Below are 20680 nucleotides of genomic sequence, written 5' to 3'. Positions count from 1 at the left end.
TCATTAATTAGTATACCAGGCAAAGTATTAACTGGCATCTTGGAAGGGAGGGTGCGATCAGTGGTTGAGAGGAAGTTGGATGAAAACCAGTGTGGTTTCAGACCACAGAGGGGCAGTCGAGATCAGATTTTCAGTATGCACCAGGTAACTGAAAAATGCTACGAGGGGAATAGACAGCTATGTTTTGTAGATCTAGAGAAAACATATGACAGGGTACCGAGGGAAAAGATGTTCGCCATACCAGCGGACTATGGGATTAAGGGTAGATTATTAAAAGATATCAACGGTTGACAATTGGGCTGCAGTGAGAATAGATGGTAGAATGAGTTCTTGGTATAGGATACTCACAGGGGTTAGACAAGGTTGTAATCTTTCACCTTTGTTGTTCGTAGTTTACATGGATCATCTGCTGAAAGGTATAAAGTGGCAGCGAGGGATTCAGTTAGGTGGAAACGTAGTAAACAGTCTGGCCTATGCTGAGAGCTTTGTCTTAATGGCAGATTGTGCCAAAAGCCTGCAGTCTAATATCTTGGAACTTGAAAACAGGTGCAATGAGTATGGTATGAAAATTAGCCTTTCGAAGACTAAATTGATGTCGGTAGGTAAGAAATTCAACAGAATTGAACATCAGATTGGTGAAACAAAGCTGGACAGGTAGATAGCTTCAAGTATTTTGGATGTGTGTTCTCCCAGGAGGGTAATATGATAAGCGAGATTGAATTAAGGTGCAGTAAAGCTAATGCAGTGAGCTCGCAGTTTCAATCAACAGTATTCTGTAAGCAGGAAGTCAGCTCCCAGATGAAACTATCTTTATATCGGTCCGATTTCAGACCAACTTTGCTTTATGGGAGCGAAAGCTGGGTGAACTCAGGATATCTTATTCATAAGTTAGAAGTAACAGACATGAAAGTAGCGAGAATGATTGCTGGTACAAACAGGTGGGAACAATGGCAATTTGTTACTTGGAATGAGGAGATAAAGGTTAGGAATAAACTCTATGTATGAAGCTGTATGCATAAACTGGTTTCAGTGGTGGGATCATATGAGGCGAATGATGGAGGACAGGCTACCTAGGAGAATAATGGACTCTGTTACGCAGGGTAAGAGAAGTAGAGGGAGACCAAGACGATGATGGTTAGACTCCATTTCTAATGATTTATAGATAAGAGGTACAGAACTAAATGAGGCCACAACACTAGTTGCAAACAGAGTTTTTTGGTGACATTTAATAAATTCACGGAAGCTTGCAGACTGAATGCTGAAAGGCTTAACGGTCTACAATGATGATGTGTGATGTATGTATGTTTAGAACTGAGTGATAAATTGACAGAAGGGCTGAGAGAGAAAACAGAACTAGTTACAAGGAATTTATTAGTCAAATAGCTAAGGTGCTAAGATGTGACAATTTCTGAGCTGACAGATGCAAGCTGTGTTTGTTTACTGTATGATGGATCAGCAGACAGCAGATCTGTAGAAGAAATAATTCTCTATTTAGGATTCCTAAGGAACTTCAAAATCAAAGAAATTTTCCTATCACTCACACCTTTAGAAAGTGGAAGTGCAGCTAGGTACATGGAAACACTTGATAAGGAACTTGAAAAACTTGGCATTTTAGAATGATTGTCCGGGTTCATGGGTAGTTGGCACTGGAACATATGGTGCTGCTTCATATGCTTGGTACATACGGATTAATTTATAACATTATAACATTAGACAAAAGATCAAACATATTGTTTGACAGGCGAAGCTGCTCAGATGGTTGAGGCGCTCGCCTTCAGACCCCAACTTGGCAGGTTTGATCCTGGCTCAGTCTGGTGGTGTTTCAAGGTGCTCAAATACATCAGCCTCGCGTTGGTAGATTTACTGGCAGTAAAAGAACTCCAGCAGGACTAAATTCCAGCACTTTGGCATCTCCAAAAACTGTAAAAGTAGTTAGTGGGACATGAAGCCAATAACATTATTATAAACATATTGTTGCTGTGCACTGCATAGAGCATATGCTTCAATTAAGTGTGTCTCAAGTTCTGTAAAAAATATGAACTATGTTGATGAAGTTGATTCATTACTGCAGTAGCTCTATAAATTCTACCAGCAATCTCCCAAGAAGCTACAAGAACTGAGACGAGAGTTCAGAAATTTCAGTATTTGCACATTTTAACACATTCACGCCCGTATCCAAGTTATTGTCTATAGCGCGTGACTGTGCTATGGTCCGTATCCGAGTTAGCCTGGATAAGTGCAACCTTGAACTGGAGCCGTTCCTATGCAGCTGGGATCTATTTTGGTCACAAATATGTGCGAGAGAGATGAAGGTAATGCCCTTAAGAATGCTTCTACTCACCAGAAACCACATGGCCACTGTGATTTTCCCTCCCAATGCACTTCTTTTGTTTTGTTTCTGAAGGTAGCCTTGCGCTGGCCCAACTAGTTGCGTAGTTGGTTTGTGATTGCACAAGCGTATGTATAATCGCGTTCTGAAGTGTAACCATGGCGTGTAGGGACAATATAAATGATGCAAGTGGTGCAAATTTACAAAGCACAGTTTTACAGCTGCCTGAAAATTATCTTGGCCAGGGGTATACAGTCTATATGGACAATTATTACAATAGCGTTGGTCTCGCGAAACAATTACGGGAACAGAACACTGCCGTATGTGGAACAATACGGTCAAATAGGGGTGTACCCAAAGATCTAAAGGAACATCAGGGAATTCCCAAATGGAGGGAAAAGTGAACCCAACATAAAGTATAGTCACCTCTCTCCGACATTTCAGCTTCATCTACTTCATCAGCTCCAAGTCAACATCCCGCGATTTTGCTGCCAAAAAGGGCATCAGCCAAGGATCACCATTTAGGTTCGATGGAAAGGGAAAAGAAGTTTCCACCATCAAATAAAGTCAAGTTCCCCCTCAAGAAGGTGCCAAGTGTGCTTCAAAAATAAAATTATTAGTGGAACATGCTATTTTTGTGGAAAGTGTGGTGTTCCATTCACCCAGGACAGTGTGACATTACGTAACTCACCCTACAGAGATACTAGAGGACTTCATTAAGGTATGTGGAAAATTTTGTTTCCATATCTTTTTTAGTTTAGAACTTATTGTGAAAAGAATTTGTTGTTTGCTCTGCCACTAACAGCTGGAATAGCTGGGCGTGAATGTGTTAAGATTTAAGATTGGTGGCCAGAGGTTGGGTGTGTATAAGCTTTAGTGACTGATTGGAAATGTGTCAAGGAGTACTAGGAAAATGTAATTGCAAGTAAAGTTAAGCAGCTTCAGTGGCAAACGTTCTACCGAGAAAACTTACAGACTTTAAATTTGTTCACATGCTGAACTTTTTTTTTCTGGATTTTTAGAAATCCAAAATAATTTGTCTCTCTGATTTCAGAGGGAACAGCCATTTCTCAGCACTATTGAACTACATGTAAAAAATATAACAGCATCACTTGAATTGCTCAAAAATTTTCCTGGCTCAAATGAAGATAAATTTATAACGGACACCACCATTAGTGGCATTTTCCAAGACATACAACTGAAGGGAGCTGGACAAGCTGCTTGTTTTGCTGTTGATTTGAAGAAAGAGAAACTTATTAGTCATAGTGCAGATAACTGAATGAAAGATTTTTGGTTCATGGAACTGTACAGAAGTGCACAGACAACCTTATTTGCTACCTTTGCATGGCCAACTGGAACTGATCTGAAAATTTATGGTGTTATAATAATGTTTGCAGAAGAAACTGTTTGGTAGTAAAAAAACCAGTTGGTTCAACAAAAGAGTCAGTCACAAGATTACCCGTTACGGCTGGGATGGAAAGAGCAAAATGTCACTGACTATGTCATTACAGATAAAGAAAGAAGTAGACTTGTGACTGATGTCAAGGCGATTCCAAGTGAGAACCTCAATAGCGACCACCAGTTATTAGTAGCAGATCTGAAAGACAATGTATCAAAGATAACAACCAGGAAATTACCTAAGATTAAGGTGAGGGAACTACAACAGATTGGAAAAAGGACCGACTATCAGGACCGTATAAGAGGACAACTGCCTACGGAAGAAGTGGAGAGTGGCGAGGCAGAGTGGACAAGATGTAAAAACACCTTGATAAAAGAAGCAATAGAGGTTTGCGGGAAGAAAAGTGTGAGAGTAAGGGAAAAAGAGACACCCTGGTGGAATGAGAGAGTTAAGAACCTCAATAAAGGAAAGGAAAATGGCAGAAAAAGAACGAGATAGAGAGAAATCCAATCCAGAACAGATAAAGGACGAGGGGAATATCAGAGACCTTTAGCAAGTTTACCAGGACAAGAAAATGAGAGTTAAAAGAGTAGTAGAAGAGAAGATAAAGTGCTGGGAGAAATTTACTCAAAAACTGAAGGAAGACAGCAGAGGCAATATGAAACTATTGTTCAGAGCGATCAAAAATAAAAGGAATTCAGTTGAAACCATCAAAGCAATTGAGGATCCTAATGGAAACCTAGCCAGGAAAGAAGAGTACATCAGAGAGGTTCTGAGGAATCATTTTGATCACCTATTGAACAGGACAGAAGCAGATCAGAGAACAAAAGAACCAGCTGTTGAAACCTGCACAGAGGTAACTCCCATTACATGGGCAGAAACAGAAGCAGCCCTGAAGAAGATGCCGCAAGGGAAATCCCCAGGAATCGATGAAGTCAGCACGGACATGATTAAAGCAGCAAGAGTCCAGGTTTACAGTGGCTACACAGAGTGCTCAATGCAGTTTGGAAAGATGGCAATATACCTACCGATTGGAACAAGGGTGTCATTATCCCCCTGTTTAAGAGAGGAAATTGCTGAAAATCTCCAACTACCGGGTAATAACACTCCTTTCTATCATGGGCTTAAGATTCTTGAGAAAATCTTCGAGAGCAAATTACGAGTCATCTTAGAGCCACAGTTTGAAGAGGAACAGTATGGCTTCAGGCCACAACAGACCTAATCTGCAGTGTCCATATGTTAATGGAAAAATATTGGGAAAAAGGCAAAGATCTGTTTATGGTTTTCTTTGACATTGAGAAGGCATATGACAGCATTGCAAGAGAGAAGATATGGGAATGCCTGAGAAAAGGAATGTGCCAGAGGGACTGGTGAGGAAAGTTCAGATGCTGTATGAGAACCGTACCAGCTGCGTGCGATTGGTTGACAGACATTCATCCTTGTTCAAGACCGAAAGTGGAGTCCAGCAAGGCAGTGCACTATCCCCATTATTGTTTATCACCATCATGGATGACATAATGAAGAACATCAAGGAAACCTCTGGTGAACTAAATGCAATGGCCTGTGCTGATGATATGATCTGGGGAGAAACTGAGGAACAAGTACAGTCGAGACTCAATGAATGGAAGGTTAAGTTCCAGGAGTTCAATCTCAAGATAAGCGAACTCAAAACAGGAGTGATGGCAATAAACAGAGAGGGACGACCAGCGAACATCATGCTAGGAAACCATCCACTAGAAAGTGTGGAAAGCTTTACGTACCTCGGCAGTGTAATATCTCGAGATACACTAGCCACAAAGGAGGTGGCAAATAGAGTGCAGAAGAGCTCTCACTTTTACCAGCAAGTACGAGCACTCCTCTAGGATCCCCAAGTACCAACAAAATCAAAGCTGATGATGTTCAATCAGTACTTCATACCAATCTTAACCTATGGTTTTGAAACCTGCACCCTCACTAAAAAAGACTCATCAAGGTTGCAGGCATCTGAGATGAAGTTCCTTAGGTCCACAATTCAAAGAACCAAACTGGACAAGTTGAGGAATGATGTGGTTAGGAAGGAAGCTGAGATTGTTACATCATTGTTAGATCAGATCAGCATGTCCAGACTGAGGTGGTTTGGGAATGTAATGAGGATGGAGCCAACAAGGACAGCATATGTTAACTTGGAGCGACATGTAGCAGGGAAAGGGATGGTGGAAAGACCAAGAACCCTCTGGATGGACATGGCAGATCGGGGAAGGGCACTGGAGGACGTCATTAACAACAGAACGTATTTCAATAAGACAGAATAGAAGAGGCTTGCCAACAGTACTCGGAAACTGGAACTGTAAAATGATGATGATGATGATGATGATGATGATGAGGAATGTTGTTGTTCTTACGACCTAGTAACTACTTTTATGGTTTTCGGAGATGCCGAGGTGCCAGAATTTAGTGCCAGGAGTTCTTTTATGAGTCAGTAAATCTACTGACATGAGGCTGACATATCTGAGCACCTTCAAATACCACCGGACTGACCCAGGCTCGAACCTGCCAAGCTGGGGTCAGAAGGACAATGCCTCAATCGTCTGAGCCATTCAGGCTGGCATTTATGGTGTTGACATATGAATATTGGCAGAACATTACATGGATCAACTTGCAATATGTGAAAATGGTGGGACTACATACAATGAATATAATATGAATGGTACGAGTTCAAAGTTCTCGGAAGAGGGAAAAAAGTTGTTCGAAATGTTGAAGTTGGGACAGCTACTATCTACTATGTCTGTTCTTCCAGTCTCTGCAGCATCGTGTGAGTGAGGATTCAGTCAGATGAACATTATATAGATTCAGATCATCATTAGAAACAAACATCTTGTGTAATTTGATGATGTGCAATATGAATGTACCTGCAGTAAATTAGTTTGATAATGCAAGGGCTGTGGACTAGTGGTTTCTTTTAGTTACTAGACCACAAGTGACATGTATAGTCACAAACAACCTTGCAAGAATTAGGTCATTATTCTCTAAGGTTGTAATTCTATGTTCAGTAACTTCTGAATTGTATAAAACAAAACTGACATTAGCATTTACAGCTAATAATCCTAATACAGATCTTTAATTTAATATTTCTGGGTGGTTTAAACATTAAGATTAGAAAAAGTAATACTGGGGTCAACACTAAGTAGTGCAATTAGATTATTTGTAGGTATCAGGTTGGTGGGATTCGTGCTGGCTCCTAAAGCAGGCTCCTCAATTCAGAGAAAATTTCTGCACCCTTCTAACATGGTACCTGGTGGCTTATTTGATTTTGGATCTGTAAATGCAAATTTGCTAGAAAAGAGTTCTTGCCCTGCAGTGATTTTCAATTGTTGTGGAATATGATTTCTGTTTTGAAGCGTGCCTACCATTGTCAACTAATGTCGTGTCCAGAGATCTTCAGCCAATTCAACAGATGTGTAGTAATGATCTGTTGTTACATTATGCCCTGTTTTATTGAAGGGTTTCACAAGTCTTTTGACCACATCTGTTGGCTCTGAGTTGCCACTGGTCTTTCCAGTGTATTCTTCCATAGAGACAACGTATCATTCCTTGCTGTCTGCAAGCATATGGATAAGTATCCCATACTTTCCCAGTATGTCTTTAATAAGTTCTTCGAACAGACATCTCCCTCAAAACAGAGAGAGCATTTTATCAACTATTGTGTGTGGACTTGGGTTATAGAACTTCAGAAACTGTTCATTCAGAAGGTCAAACACTTGTTGAAGGGGAGCAAATCTCTCTTCAAGTTTACAAGCAGGTCTTATTATCTTATCAAACCTTATGATCCGAGTTAGGGTATGTGAATGGACCTGTCTCTACTCATACAGCTGACAAACTCCTCAACCTAACAAAGTAGACCACAGATCAGGATAGGTATAGTAACATCTTTGTAAGCTCCCATCAGTATAAGTATTCCAATGTATGCACAAATTTCTTGAGCAGAGGTTTGCATTATCCCTTTACTCAAGGCTTCTTCATTGGTGTGCGATAATAATCAATAACTTTGTCAGCAAAATACTTAGTAAAAGCTTCCAGAGGACTTTCATTGGGTGTTCTTCCTGATGCTCTTAACCCTGGTTGAGAACTAACTATGTTGCAGATACCCCTACAATATATGTGAGGTGGTTCTGAAATGTACACTCTTCCAGTGTTTGCAACATATGTTCCAATATTTCCATGTCCTTCCTTGGATCTGCTCTCACTGCTTACCTCAGTTTCTGACGTAACCTCACTTTATGTTTTCTCTTCATCATCTTGAGCTTGTATATCTGCATAGTCTTCCAGCTGATCATCACCATCACTCAGTTCTGATAAAACATACATCATCTTCTTATAATAATTCTTCTTATATACCACTATCACTCAGATTCCCTGACATGATGGCAAGAAGTAAATTCTATTCAATACAGAAACACGCTATCACTAAGATTAGTCAACATTATTCAACATAAGACCAATGATAGATAAGACTGATAGATTGTGTTTAGTGTGACTTAAAAAAAAAAAAATCTTAAGATTTTTGGCAAATAGAGGTAATATGTTCACACCCCACTAGTCAAGAACAGCCAACCTTTTTTCTCAGTGCTTTTATTTTACCTTCTTCATCCAAAGAAAGATGGTATTTCTGCAAGTGGTATGAGAGTGTTCATTAGTTTCTTCCTGATATTTACAGGGAAATTATTTCATCATGGCTTACGAGCTGGTATTATAAAAAAAAAAAAAAAAAAAAATAATAATCAAATCAATTAACCCTAGAATCATAAACTTTTGTCTCCCAGACCACCCCTGTAGTTTCGGTGGCAATTTCCAGATGCTAATGAACTGTGCCTTCCTCCTCCATCTATTCTTCCCCGGCTATCAACAATCAGTGCTGACCTTGGTTTCAAGCATAAAGGTCCAGTTGTTTGTTCACTGCGATATGACCGTCGTCTGAGAGACGAAAGTTTATGATTTGTGGAAGTATTCGTGATTTGTACATAGCTGTAAATAGTGTGAATATCTGGTTTATTACAGTAATGTTTTTGTACGTAATACGTAAGCTTAATAGGATACTGAAATGAAAAATCTAGCGCACGATAATGAATTGATAGCGGCAGTGTTTTCTGAATTAGGCAGAGAACCACTCTCTGTAGGAGACATTAGTGGTAATGTATTTCGTGAATGAAATTACCCGGCCAATATATGCATCAAAGAGAAATATTATGACCGACAATTGGTTCACCTCAATTCGTCTGGCTGATTCTCTGCATTGCGACCATAACCTGACAATCATTGGAACAATGAGAAAAGACAAGCCACAGATACCACCAGAGATGAAAACAGTCAAGGGAAGAAAGCTTGGGTCCTCCATGTTTTGTTATGATGGTATAAAAACAATTGTATCCTATAAAGGGAAACCAAACAAGAATGTAATCCTCCTTTCTACATGCCATGAAGTAGGAACAATAGCAGCCAGTCGGAAAAAGATATGGCAGAAGACTACAATGGGACTAAAGGTGCCGTGGACACTCGATGAAATGTCAACATTGATGTCCTCTTCAAGGAAAACGAGATGGCCAATGTTTATCTTTTCTAGTATGATTAATACATCACTTGCCAATGGATACATTATTTACGTGCATAAGATGGTTCAAAAAGGCAAAAAGCCACTTTCAAGGCGAGAGTTTTCAAAGGATATATCCAAAATGCTAATGGCTCCAAAGCTGCAAGAGAGACTTCAGACACCAACTTTGAGGCGCAGCCTGAAGAGGACCATCGCTGAAATTCTTGGAAAAGATGGCATTTCTGTAGAGCCTCAATCAGGTACTGCTGAAGGAAGAAAAGTTTGTGCGTTTTGTCCATCAAAGGAAAGAAGAATAACCCGATTCTTTGTAAGACATGCCAAAGCACATTTGTCTTGATCACCAGGCAAAACAGTGCATTGAATGTGCCTATTGAAGAAAAACTGACCAGAGTGTATTGTCATCACTACGTGTGGTAGTTTTCAGTTTAATATTCTGTATTTTGTGTAAAATGTTGGGTTTATGCTTATTAAAGTGCTTTTCTTTTTGGTAGTCTGACAGACGAAAGTTTATGATTCGTGTTACCCTGGAGGGACTTTATGATTCCTAGGGTTAAAGAACATGGAGGTTTTTAACTGACAGGTCAATCCTGATCTGTAAAGTGTGAGAAATGCCAACAGCATGTAGAAACAACATAACATAAATCTGCACTGTGTGGAAGAAAAGCAGAAGAGCCAAAAGCAACTCTGAACTTTTAGTCTAATATCTGAACATCAACTGGAGTTTTTACTAAACATCTGCAAGATCTTTATTGACATTTCTTCATGGAAACCTGAAACTACAACCTTAAAAAATTTATTTTACAAGTACATGGAACAAATTTCTAGTAAGACCATGCATGCTACATACAAAACTACAAAACATGTGGACACTTGATACATTGATGCAATTAATAGATGCTTGTTGCTTGTTGTTTTAAGGGGCGTAACATCGAAGGTCATCGGCCCAAAATATGGGTTTCAGTTGCAATTAATAGAATTGGAGGAGGAATCAGCAGGAACAAAATATGGGTTTCAGTTGATGAGACTACAGATTTTTGTGGTCTGTTTGTTGGAAATGTTGTGATTGGTACAATGGACTATCATCTACCCTCTAATAAAGTGTATCTGCCTGCAAGTGAACAATTAAAGACAAATAGTTCAACCATGGCAAAATTGTTTACTATTAAACTGAATGTATAATGGCTAGAAGGAGTTATATATCAGGATGCTCTTCTGTTTACTCTGGATACTATAACAATGGCATGTGGCCTCTGCAAAGGCCTGGTGCAGGTCATACAAGCTGACGCTGTATAGGCAACCTGCGCATCTATGAGAATGGGGCCCTACCTATGATGATGAAGACATCACACACACCTAGCCCCCAAGCCATCGGAATTAACCAATCAAGGTTAAAATCCCCAACCTGACTGGGAATCAAACCCAGGACCCCTTTCACCAAAGGCCAGCATGCTAATCATTTAGCCATGGAGCCAGATACTTTGGATACTGTGTCCTACATGAATACTGCTGATATTACCGCACCCAACATCTTTTAAGCCACATGTGTGTTCACAGAATTTATGAAGAAATTCATGATTTTTCCCAGAAATAGATGTTTTAATTCTCAACAGTAAGAAGATACTTCTTAAATCTCAATTTAGCATTCACCTGTTTTAAGGAAGTTGCCCTGGACCTATCTTTAACAATGCAGGCAGTGTAGACTAGATGAAGTACATCAGCAGCTCTATACTGTATTATGCGACCAACTTTATCCATTATGAAATGATTTGGCTTTAATAGCTGCCAACAATTCCATACTGCCAGGTGTATTCATGTCTTGAGGAGATAAATGAAAAACTGGCAAGACTCCCTGGATCTCATGGTGGTGGTGTGCAGAAAATTCTAGTCGTTTCAGGTATTGAAGGCCAAATTGTATATTAAAAAAAAGTATGAGCAGGTTCTTACTGATAATGGGGACTTTTAGCAGTTAATTAAAATATAAAATTCAATTCTGCTTTATGTTGCACGAGCACAGATATGTCTTATGGCGACAATGGGATAGGAAAGGGCTAGGAGCGGGAAGGAAGCGACTGTGGTATTAATTAAAGTAGAGCCCCAGCATTTGCCTGGTGTGAAAATGGGAAACCAGAGAAACCAACCTCAGGGCTGCTAACAGTGAGGTTCAAACCCACTTTAGCTGTTAAAAAGCAGTTAAAAGATGTAGGAATGATTCAAGGCAGGAAAAATGTTTTAACTTATACTGATCTGCGTACTGTAGTACTGTTCAAATAAGCTCCAATAATGTTCATGGAAGTGTAAAGATCATTTCCTGTGCTCAAACACGAGTTCAAGTCACATACGTGTTCACAGAATTTATGAAGAAATTCATTATGTATTCTCACAAGTAGATATGAAAAATGTGAAAAAAGCTGTGTGCCACCATGATAAGCAAACAATATTAACTGTGATATAGGCTCTCATCAAAAGTTAAGCATCTGTGTTCGGTCTCGTTACATAAAATGTAAAAGCAGGCAGATATTTAAATTAATTATAAAATGATTTAAAGGTAAAGTTCATTTAGTAGTAGCAAGTTCTAAGTTGCCTGCAAGATTTATATTGTGTCCTTGCCTTAAAATGTCATCATCATCATCATCATCATCAATGTCCCACTCCAGTTGCCCGGGTGTCAGTACAGTACAGTAAAAAAATGATTTAAAGTTCATTTAGTAGCAAGTTCTAAGTTGCCTACATGACTTATACTGTGTCCTTGCTATAATGCCTTAAAATGTCAGTACAGTAATGTCTCGATTTTGCGTTGAAAAATATACGCATTCTAATAGAAGTCTATGTGTATTTTAGGTTGCAAATTTGAATGTTCTATTTGATTTATTAGGTTGTGAAATTTCATTTATATTTCTCATTTCTAAATTTTACATATATAAACATTGATTTCTTATAGCAAGATATAGCAATACGTTTACGTTAAGAAAAAAAAAAAAAAAAAAAAAAAACCATGAAAGACACATAATGGAGTAGTATTAATTAAATTAATATTTTCATTTAAGTACAGTACTTTAATTTTAATGCCATTTTAATGAATTTTAGGGCCTATGGTAGTCCCTACTTTCAAACCTGCTGCCAATTATGTAATTGAGATAGTATGATGAATGATGGGGAAAACAAAAATGTGAAAACTGAAATGGTTAAAAAAGGGCGAGAGATGGAGGAAACACATTCAGCAGTTGTATCACAAGAAAGAAGTAGCCGAAATGTACTGGGGAAAGAAGCTAACTATGCTGATGAAATGAGAGAGACAGTATAAGTTACTGAGGTCAGAACAGAGACCTAACGGAGCAGCCAAAATTGATGATATGCCTACAGAATTACTGACTGCCTTTGGGAAGTCATGGCGAAGCTATTCCACTTAGGCCCGTATTCACCAACGCAAGTAAAAGCTTTTATCTTAGTTTAATGCTATATAAACTGAGATAACAGTTAAGTTTGTACTCATCAACCACATTATCTCAGAGAACGGGTATTATCTTGGTTTCAAATTTTACCGGAGATCGGTTGGGTGGTAAAATGGGAAATCTGAGATAATAGCCTTCCAAGATGGCTGCTCGTAGACTGCTGTAATATCTAATTGCTACAGAAAATCACTGCGACTAGTAATATGATCAAGATAATGCAATCAATAAACGTCCTGGGTAGATAAAAGTACGTGCGACATATTTCGAGGACTACGACGACACTGATTTTCAGACACATTTTAAATTATCTAAAGCTTCGACACTGTCAAGTGTTAGTAAAATTTACGAACTTCATCGTGTAGATCTGTACTGATACAGTTAAAACCAAGTGTTACCGATGATCAAACATAACCTGGAATTCGCAACACATACGTAGGCCTAAAATGAATTCTCGATTATAGCTTATATCTTGTAAGATACACGACAGGGTGACTTTTAAATTATGAATTAAGGAATACTGCCTTATATTTTGAGTGAAATATACAAAGTGTAGGCTATAATTTGTTTTCTTAATCTCTATGTTGTTAATGCTTTCTGCCACCAAATTCAACAACAATTCATTCTCTTGGAAAGTCATATTAGGCTTCTTTCTTCGTTACTGCTCAATAGCAGACATAATTTATGCAAATTATTTGCAAACCCCAATTGGAATAAAAAACTCTTTTACATTTCGATAGTGGTGGCAGCACGTAGTCATTTGTTTTCTGTGCATCAGTGCAAAAAATTTGCAGTTCAAACTCAGATTGAAACTAAAACTTAGTTTTGGTAAAATGAGTTAATAAATTCTGCGGTGAATATGGAAGCGAGCGTTATCTGAGATAATGACATTATCCAAGGTTTGGAAATCTAAGATAACAGCAAAAGTAACCGACGTTGGTGAATACGGGCCTTAAGTGTGCAAGATGTACAAAGACAGAAGGATACCAGAGTTTAAAAAGAAAGTTGTTAAAAAGAAAGCAGGTGTTGACAAGGGTGAAAACTACCACATGATTAGTTTAATATTTCATGCTTGCAAAACTTTAATATGAATTACAGAAGAATGTATAAACAGGCTGAAGTTGAGTTGGGAAAAGATCAGTTTAACTTCTGAAGATATACAGGGACACAGAAATCTATACTAGTTCTACCTCTGATCTGAGAGAATCAAATTAAGAAAGGTAAGCTAAAATAGATGGAATTTGTAAAACCAGAAATAGCCTTTGATAACTTTGATTGGACCAAGTGGTTTGATATCAAATACCCAGAAAGGAGGGTTATCTACTATCTAGACAAAAACCAAACTGCACTGAGCAAGTGGCCGTGCGGTCAGAGTCGCGCAGCTGTGATTGGTGGTGGTGGTGGTGGTGGTGGTGATTATTGTTTTAAGAGGCAGTACAACTAGGCAACCATCCTCTATATAACACTAATCAGGAGGAAAATATGAAAGGGATCCGATACCTCAAAAAATGACGATATCGGCCAAAGGAAGACAAGGGCCACGAAGGGCGTGAAAATGAAAGACTCCCTAGCCATCGCAAACCTAATAGCGTCAGGGTTGATAAAGAAACAAGAGTTGACCAAGGGAGGTCAGACAGGATAGATGAAAGTGAGGAGCCTGGCACAAGTAAGTGGAAGCAATGCCAGGACTCAGCTGAGTGTCCCATGGTCACCAACCACACTCCAAAATTCAGAGCTCCTGGGGCCCCTTTTAGTCACCTCTTTCGACAGGCAGGGGATATCGTGAGTGTTACTCTACCGCCTCCACCCACAGGGGGTCGTGCAGCTGCAAGCTTGCATTCGGGAGATTGTGGGTTCGAACCCCACTGTCGGCAGCCCTGAAGATGGTCTCCCATGGTTTACCATTTTCACACCAGGCAAATGCTGGGGCTGTACCCTAATGAAGGCCACGGCCAATCTCCCACCCTTCCGTCGCCAAAAACCTTTGATATGTTAGGGCGACGTTAAACAAATAGCAAAAAACAAAACAAAAAAACTGCAGTGATGAGGGATATGAGAATTTTATATGGATATTGCTAGCCTGGTGCAGCCCTTGTAAGGCAGACCCTCCGACGAAGGTGGGCGGCATCTGCCGTGTAAGGAAACTGTGTGTTATTGTAGTGCTAGGTGTGATATGCGAGTTGCAAAGATGTTGGGGACAGTACAAACACCCAGCCCCAAAGCTAAGGGAATTAACCATTTAAGGTTAAAATATCCGACCCTGCCGGGAATCAAACTCAGGGTCCTCTGAACCGAAGGAGACTATTGTGACCATTCAGCCAAGGAGCCAGACACGACGATATGGAACACAAGAAGCTTCTTTACTAATGTCTTGAAAGGTTTTATGTCAAAGAAGGGATTTACTGACTTCTCTTAAACATAAAGCTAATAACTACAATTAGCCATACTGTTATTTAATTAAAAAAGTATTACACAGGTGAACGCCTGTTATAAACAACAGAATACCCAATAAGATTTTTTGAAAAATATTATGTACCTATCAGATTGTTGTTTGACACTGAATGTATCAGAATCACAGAGAGATTGGTAGATGCAGGCTGATAACGCAATTGCAAGGTCTCGTAGTACAAATACCTCACTCCAGCACAGTGTTCGAGAAGGCATTGGAGGATTACGTAACTCCACAATGGTCTGCAGCATGTCATGAGTCTGGGACTGAAACAGTAAAATCTACTATGATGATGCATCATCTATGTTAGTCACACAATATTAAATTTTATTCCAGAGAGAATTTCTCCTGATAAAAAAGAACTGAAACAATAATTAAAATGATTTTGTAAGTGTCAATTGATCAAAATTTACATATCTTGTTCATACGCTCAACGATTTTGCAGTTTTTGCAGAAAAGCTGATGTATGATTTATTAAGTTAAATCTATATTTAAAAAAAATAAATTAAAAAACATGTCTCTGCATAATGCAGTACTTTTGAGAGCTTAACATATCAAAGCTACAGCTGAAGTTGCTCAGTAAACTAGGCTCTTTTCCTTCAATTAGAATTTAATGAGATACTGTATTTCCTCGCATATTAGTTTCCCTTATTTCCGCTTTTATAGCCGCAAAAATTTGAAACTTTGAAAAATAGTTATGTTCCCGATTATAGAGATCAAACAGTGAGGATCTATTCGCAAATGATTTCTGGAGATAGTCTCTGTTATTCCCAGTTGGTTTATGTGAAGCAGGAGGGGGGGTGTCCAATATGCAATAGTCTCCCATTTTGTTCAGTGACTTCTGGGTATAAAGAACTATAAATTGTACATGTATGTATTCTATTCTATTCTATTCTTTAACCAATTTGTGACTGTATTTGGAGTCTTACTGGCTACCTTCTTTTGAGGGCAGCATTTCTAAATTTAAAAAATAAAGAAGGCAATAAATGGTGAACAAATGACTTTTAAGCCTACATATACAGTAAATATAGTCTATTTTAGTTACTCTTATATCATGTAATTTGTTTCATTTCATTAACTCCTCTGATGAGGCTGATGTCAGGAAGGGCATCCAGTCATAAGAACTCCCTACAAAGATTCCTCTCACTTCATACTCGACCCTGGAGAAAAAAGGAATAAGGGTTGGACATACAGTTTTATTTATCGTATTATCCAATATTGGGCCTAATACTAAAGAACATAATGGTTAATCATTTGTCTGCCAGTTGAGTAGCATGTCTATCACATAGTAAACTTAATCATTGCTTTAGTTTCAATTATCATCATGTTGTGCTGCCAACTTCCCTGCTACCGGTGTTGTTGTCATTCCAAATGACGTAATCTTCACTGCCATCAAGAGTGGGATTCAGTCTTTTTGAAACTTTAAAAAGTTATGTTCCCAATTATAGAGTTCAAATAGTGAGAATCTATTCACAAATGATTTCTGGAGAGAGTCTCTGTTATTCCCAGTGGGTGTATGTGAAGCAGAAGCCACCCCTTCCGAAGAAAGACATGCTGTAGAAAGCGTGCTAACCCACCAGCTGATCGCTAGCATATGTTACGAGTTGTATTTTCGAATGTAATACATAGTGACTGGAAGCATTCTTAGGTTAACTGCAGCTGTTAAAAGCCAGACCTTTATTTTAAAGTCCTTGTCCTCTACCGTCCATCCGTCCATCAATCATTAATTAATGTTCTGCATTTAGGGCTGTTGCCCAGGTGGCAGATTCCCTATTAGTTGCTTATTTAACTTTTTTTCTTAAACATTTTCAGAGAACATGGAAATTTATTGAACATTTCCCTTGATAATTTAATCCACTCTCTTATTTTTTCCTTGTCCTATAAATGAATGTTTGCCCCGATTTGTCCCCTTTAATTCCAATTTTATCTTCATACTATGATCTTTCCTACTTGTGAAAGCTTCACTCAAGCTTAATCGTCTACTTATATCATTCCATGCCATCTCTCCACTGACCGTTCGAAACATACCTCCTTACTCCCAAGTCTTCCCAGCCCAAGGTTTGCAATATTCTCGTAACACTACTACTTAGTAAGAAATCACCCAGAACAAACCATGCTGCTTTCCTTCGAATGTTTCCCAGTTCTCCTATCAAGTACTGCTGGTGAGAATCCCATACACTGGAGCCATGCTCTAACTGCGGTCTTACCAAACTTATACGCCCTCTCCTTTACATCCTTACTACAAGCTCTAAATACTCTCATAACCATGTGAAAAGATCTGTGAAGAGATCTGTAGCCTTTAACATCATTAGTATGATTTCCCCAATGAAGATCATTACTTATATTAACACCTAGGTAGTTACAGTGTTTTATCACCCCATCATCCGGCTCCATGGTTAGCACGCTGACCTTTGGCCACAGAAGTCCCGGGTTCGATTCACGTCAGGGTCTGGAATTTTAACCATAACTGGTTAATTCCGCTGGCACGGGGGCTGTGTGTATGTGTCGTCTTCATCATCATTTCATCATCACGATGTGCAGGTCGCCTATGGGAGTCAAATCAAAAGACCTGCATCCGGCGAGCCGAACTTGTCCTCGGACACTCCCGGGGCACTAAAAGACATATGCCATTTCATCACCCCATCAACACAATAATTAAAACTGAGAGGACTTTTCCTCTTGGTAAAACTTACAACTTGACATATCATCCCATTTACGTTCATATCATTATGTGCTGTCCATATCACAACATTGTTTAAGTCCCCCTACAGTTGCTCACTATCCTGCAACTCATTTACTACTCTATACAGTACAACATCACCTGCAAATAGCCTTATCTGTGATTCCAGTTTTTTACTCTTATAATTTTTATATATATAAGAAAACATAAAGGTCCAATAATACTGCCCTGCATGACCCCCCCGCCCTTAATGACTATGGGATCAGATAACGCTTCACCTACTCTAATTATCCGAGTTCTATTTTCTAGAAATGTAGCCACCCATTCAACCACACTATTGTCTAGTCCAACAGCCCTAATTTTCATCAGTAATCTTCCATGATCTACCCTATAAAAAGCCTTGGATAAGTCAATAGTGATACAGTCCATTTGACCTCCTGAATCTAAAATATCTCATATATATCGCTGGAATCCTACAAGTTGAGCTTCACTGGAATAACATTTCTTAAATCTGAACTGCCTTCTATGAAACCAGTTAGTAATTATTTAGTTGTTCTTCCAGGTTGAATTGTTTTTTGTACATTCCGTACAGTTTGTCATAAGACAAAGACATACAGAACTCAACATAAACACGCAGGACAAACCTCTAATTACATAACAGCGCAGGTAAGGGGGCTTACGTCAGCCAGAAAGGGTAGGATATACAAGGCCAAGGTCAAGAACCACTCTCATAGTGTGATTACTGCCTGGGAGACTGATTACCTTGGATCGAGTAAGGGTATTTCAGTTGCCTTGACAAAGAATACTGCAATGTATTCAAAACGTCGGCAAACTGTACGGAATGTATAGAAAACAACAACACAGTTCAACGCAGAAAAATAACTAAATAATTCTACACACTGTGGAAGCTTCACTTCTAAGAAACCAATTAGTAATTTCACAAATGTGTCTAATATAATCAGAAAGAATGCTTTCCCAGAGCTTACAAACAAAACTTGTCAAGCTGACTGGCCTGTAAAAATGAAATGGCGTATGGCTTTTAGTGCCGGAAGTGCCCCAAGGACAAGTTCGGCTCGCCAGATGCAGGTCTTTTCATTTGACGCCCGTAGGCGACCCGCGCGTCGTGATGAGAATGAAATGATGATGAAAATGACATATACACCCAGCTCCAGTGCCAGCGGAATTAACTAATTATGGTTAAAATTCCAGACCCTGCCAGGAATCGAACCCAGGACTCCTGTGGCCAAAGGCTAGCACGCTAACCATTTAGCCATGGAGCCGGACTGACTGGCCTGTAATTATCTGCTTTATGTTTGTCACTCTTTCCCTTGTACACTGGGGCTACTATTGCAACTCTCCATTCATTTGGTATCGCTTCTTCATGCAAACAGTAATGAAATAAGTATTTCAGATGTGACACTATATCCCAACCCAGAGCCTTTAATATATCCTCATAAATCTTATCAATCCTAAGTACCTTTCTAGCTTTCAACTTCTGTATCTTTTTATAAATGTCTTCATTACCATAGGTAAATTTTGTATTTCGCCACTATTAGTCACCTCCTCTAACAGAAAATTATCTTTATATCCAACTACCTTTATATATTGCTGACTGAATACTTCTGTCTTCTGGAGGTCCACTCACTCACTCAATCACTCCTTCTCCATTAATGAACCACGGAATGTCCTTCCTGGAACCTGTTTCTGCCTTAAAGTACCTATACATATCCCTCCATTGCTCCTTAAAATTCATATGGCTGGCAATTATGTTTGCCATCATGTTATCCTTAGCTGATTTTTTTGCTGAATTTAATTTTCAAGTGAGCTCCTTCAATCTCTCCTTATTCCTACAACCATTCCTAACTATTTCTTTCTAATCTGCACTTCCTTTTTAATATCTTTACTTCCCTGTTATAATGTAATAGGCCCTTACTATTTATTACGACTTTTAAAGGTATATATCTGTTTTCACACTCCTCAACAATTGCTTTAAATTCATCCCATAGACTGTTTACATTTTTATTTACCATTTTCCACTGATCATACAGGCTTTGTAAACATGTCCCCATTTCCCTCTTATCAACTATATGGTACTAATAGCCTTACTTATATGACATTCCTTTCTAACACATTTGTTTTTAACTCTAACAAAGACAGCTTCATGGTCACTTATACTATCTATCACTTCGGTTTCCCTATAAAGCTTATCTGGTTTTATCAACACCATGCCTAGAATATTTTTCTCTCTCGTTGGTTCCATCACTTTCTGATTCAGCTGTCCTTCCCATAATAACTTATTCACCATGTGTTGTTCATGTTTCCTGTTGTTCGCATTCCCTTCTCAGTTAACATCATTTGGCAGGTTCAGATCACCTGCTACAAATACATTTATCACATCAGGATTTACCTAAACAGCTGTAACTGAGATTGACTGCACTGTTCAGGTCAGGTATGCTATCAAGTGTCCAGATAGTGAGAAAAGTTCCATGGAAAAAAAAGAAAAAAAGGAAAGCTTGTGGCATTTTATTAACATAATGTTTAAATTTGGATGTTCGTTGTCTCTATTTTTCTATTAATGCATAGTATGTTTTGTTTAGCGATTCCGAAAATTGAAGTAGTAGTAGTGGAAATAGTTAGGACATAAATCCAATAACATTATCATCATCATCATCATCATCATCATCAGGTGAGTTGACAAGTAAAACAATTGTTATGATTGAATTGTTTTTATAACTTTCTAAACCTACTACATACACACATACATACATACATACATACATACATACATACATA

At 38.8% G+C, this 20680-nt stretch overlaps 1 protein-coding gene across 2 annotated transcripts in view; it reads right to left on the bottom strand.

Annotated features, from left to right (window-relative positions):
* Positions 1 to 20680, bottom strand: part of Rbcn-3A (Rabconnectin-3A) — a 732274-nt gene that overhangs the window by 206938 nt on the left and 504656 nt on the right. For both annotated transcript variants that reach the window (XM_067136957.2, XM_067136958.2), the window contains exon 43: positions 15295 to 15473. In XM_067136957.2, the coding sequence (XP_066993058.2) occupies positions 15295 to 15473 (179 nt within the window). The remainder of the gene's footprint in view (positions 1 to 15294; positions 15474 to 20680) is intronic.

The sequence above is a fragment of the Anabrus simplex genome, chromosome 1 (assembly GCF_040414725.1).
Source record: "Anabrus simplex isolate iqAnaSimp1 chromosome 1, ASM4041472v1, whole genome shotgun sequence".
Classification (NCBI taxonomy): Eukaryota; Metazoa; Arthropoda; class Insecta; order Orthoptera; family Tettigoniidae; genus Anabrus; species Anabrus simplex.
The sequence above is the reverse complement of the archived record's forward strand: the minus strand, read 5'-3'. Positions and strand labels throughout refer to the sequence as shown.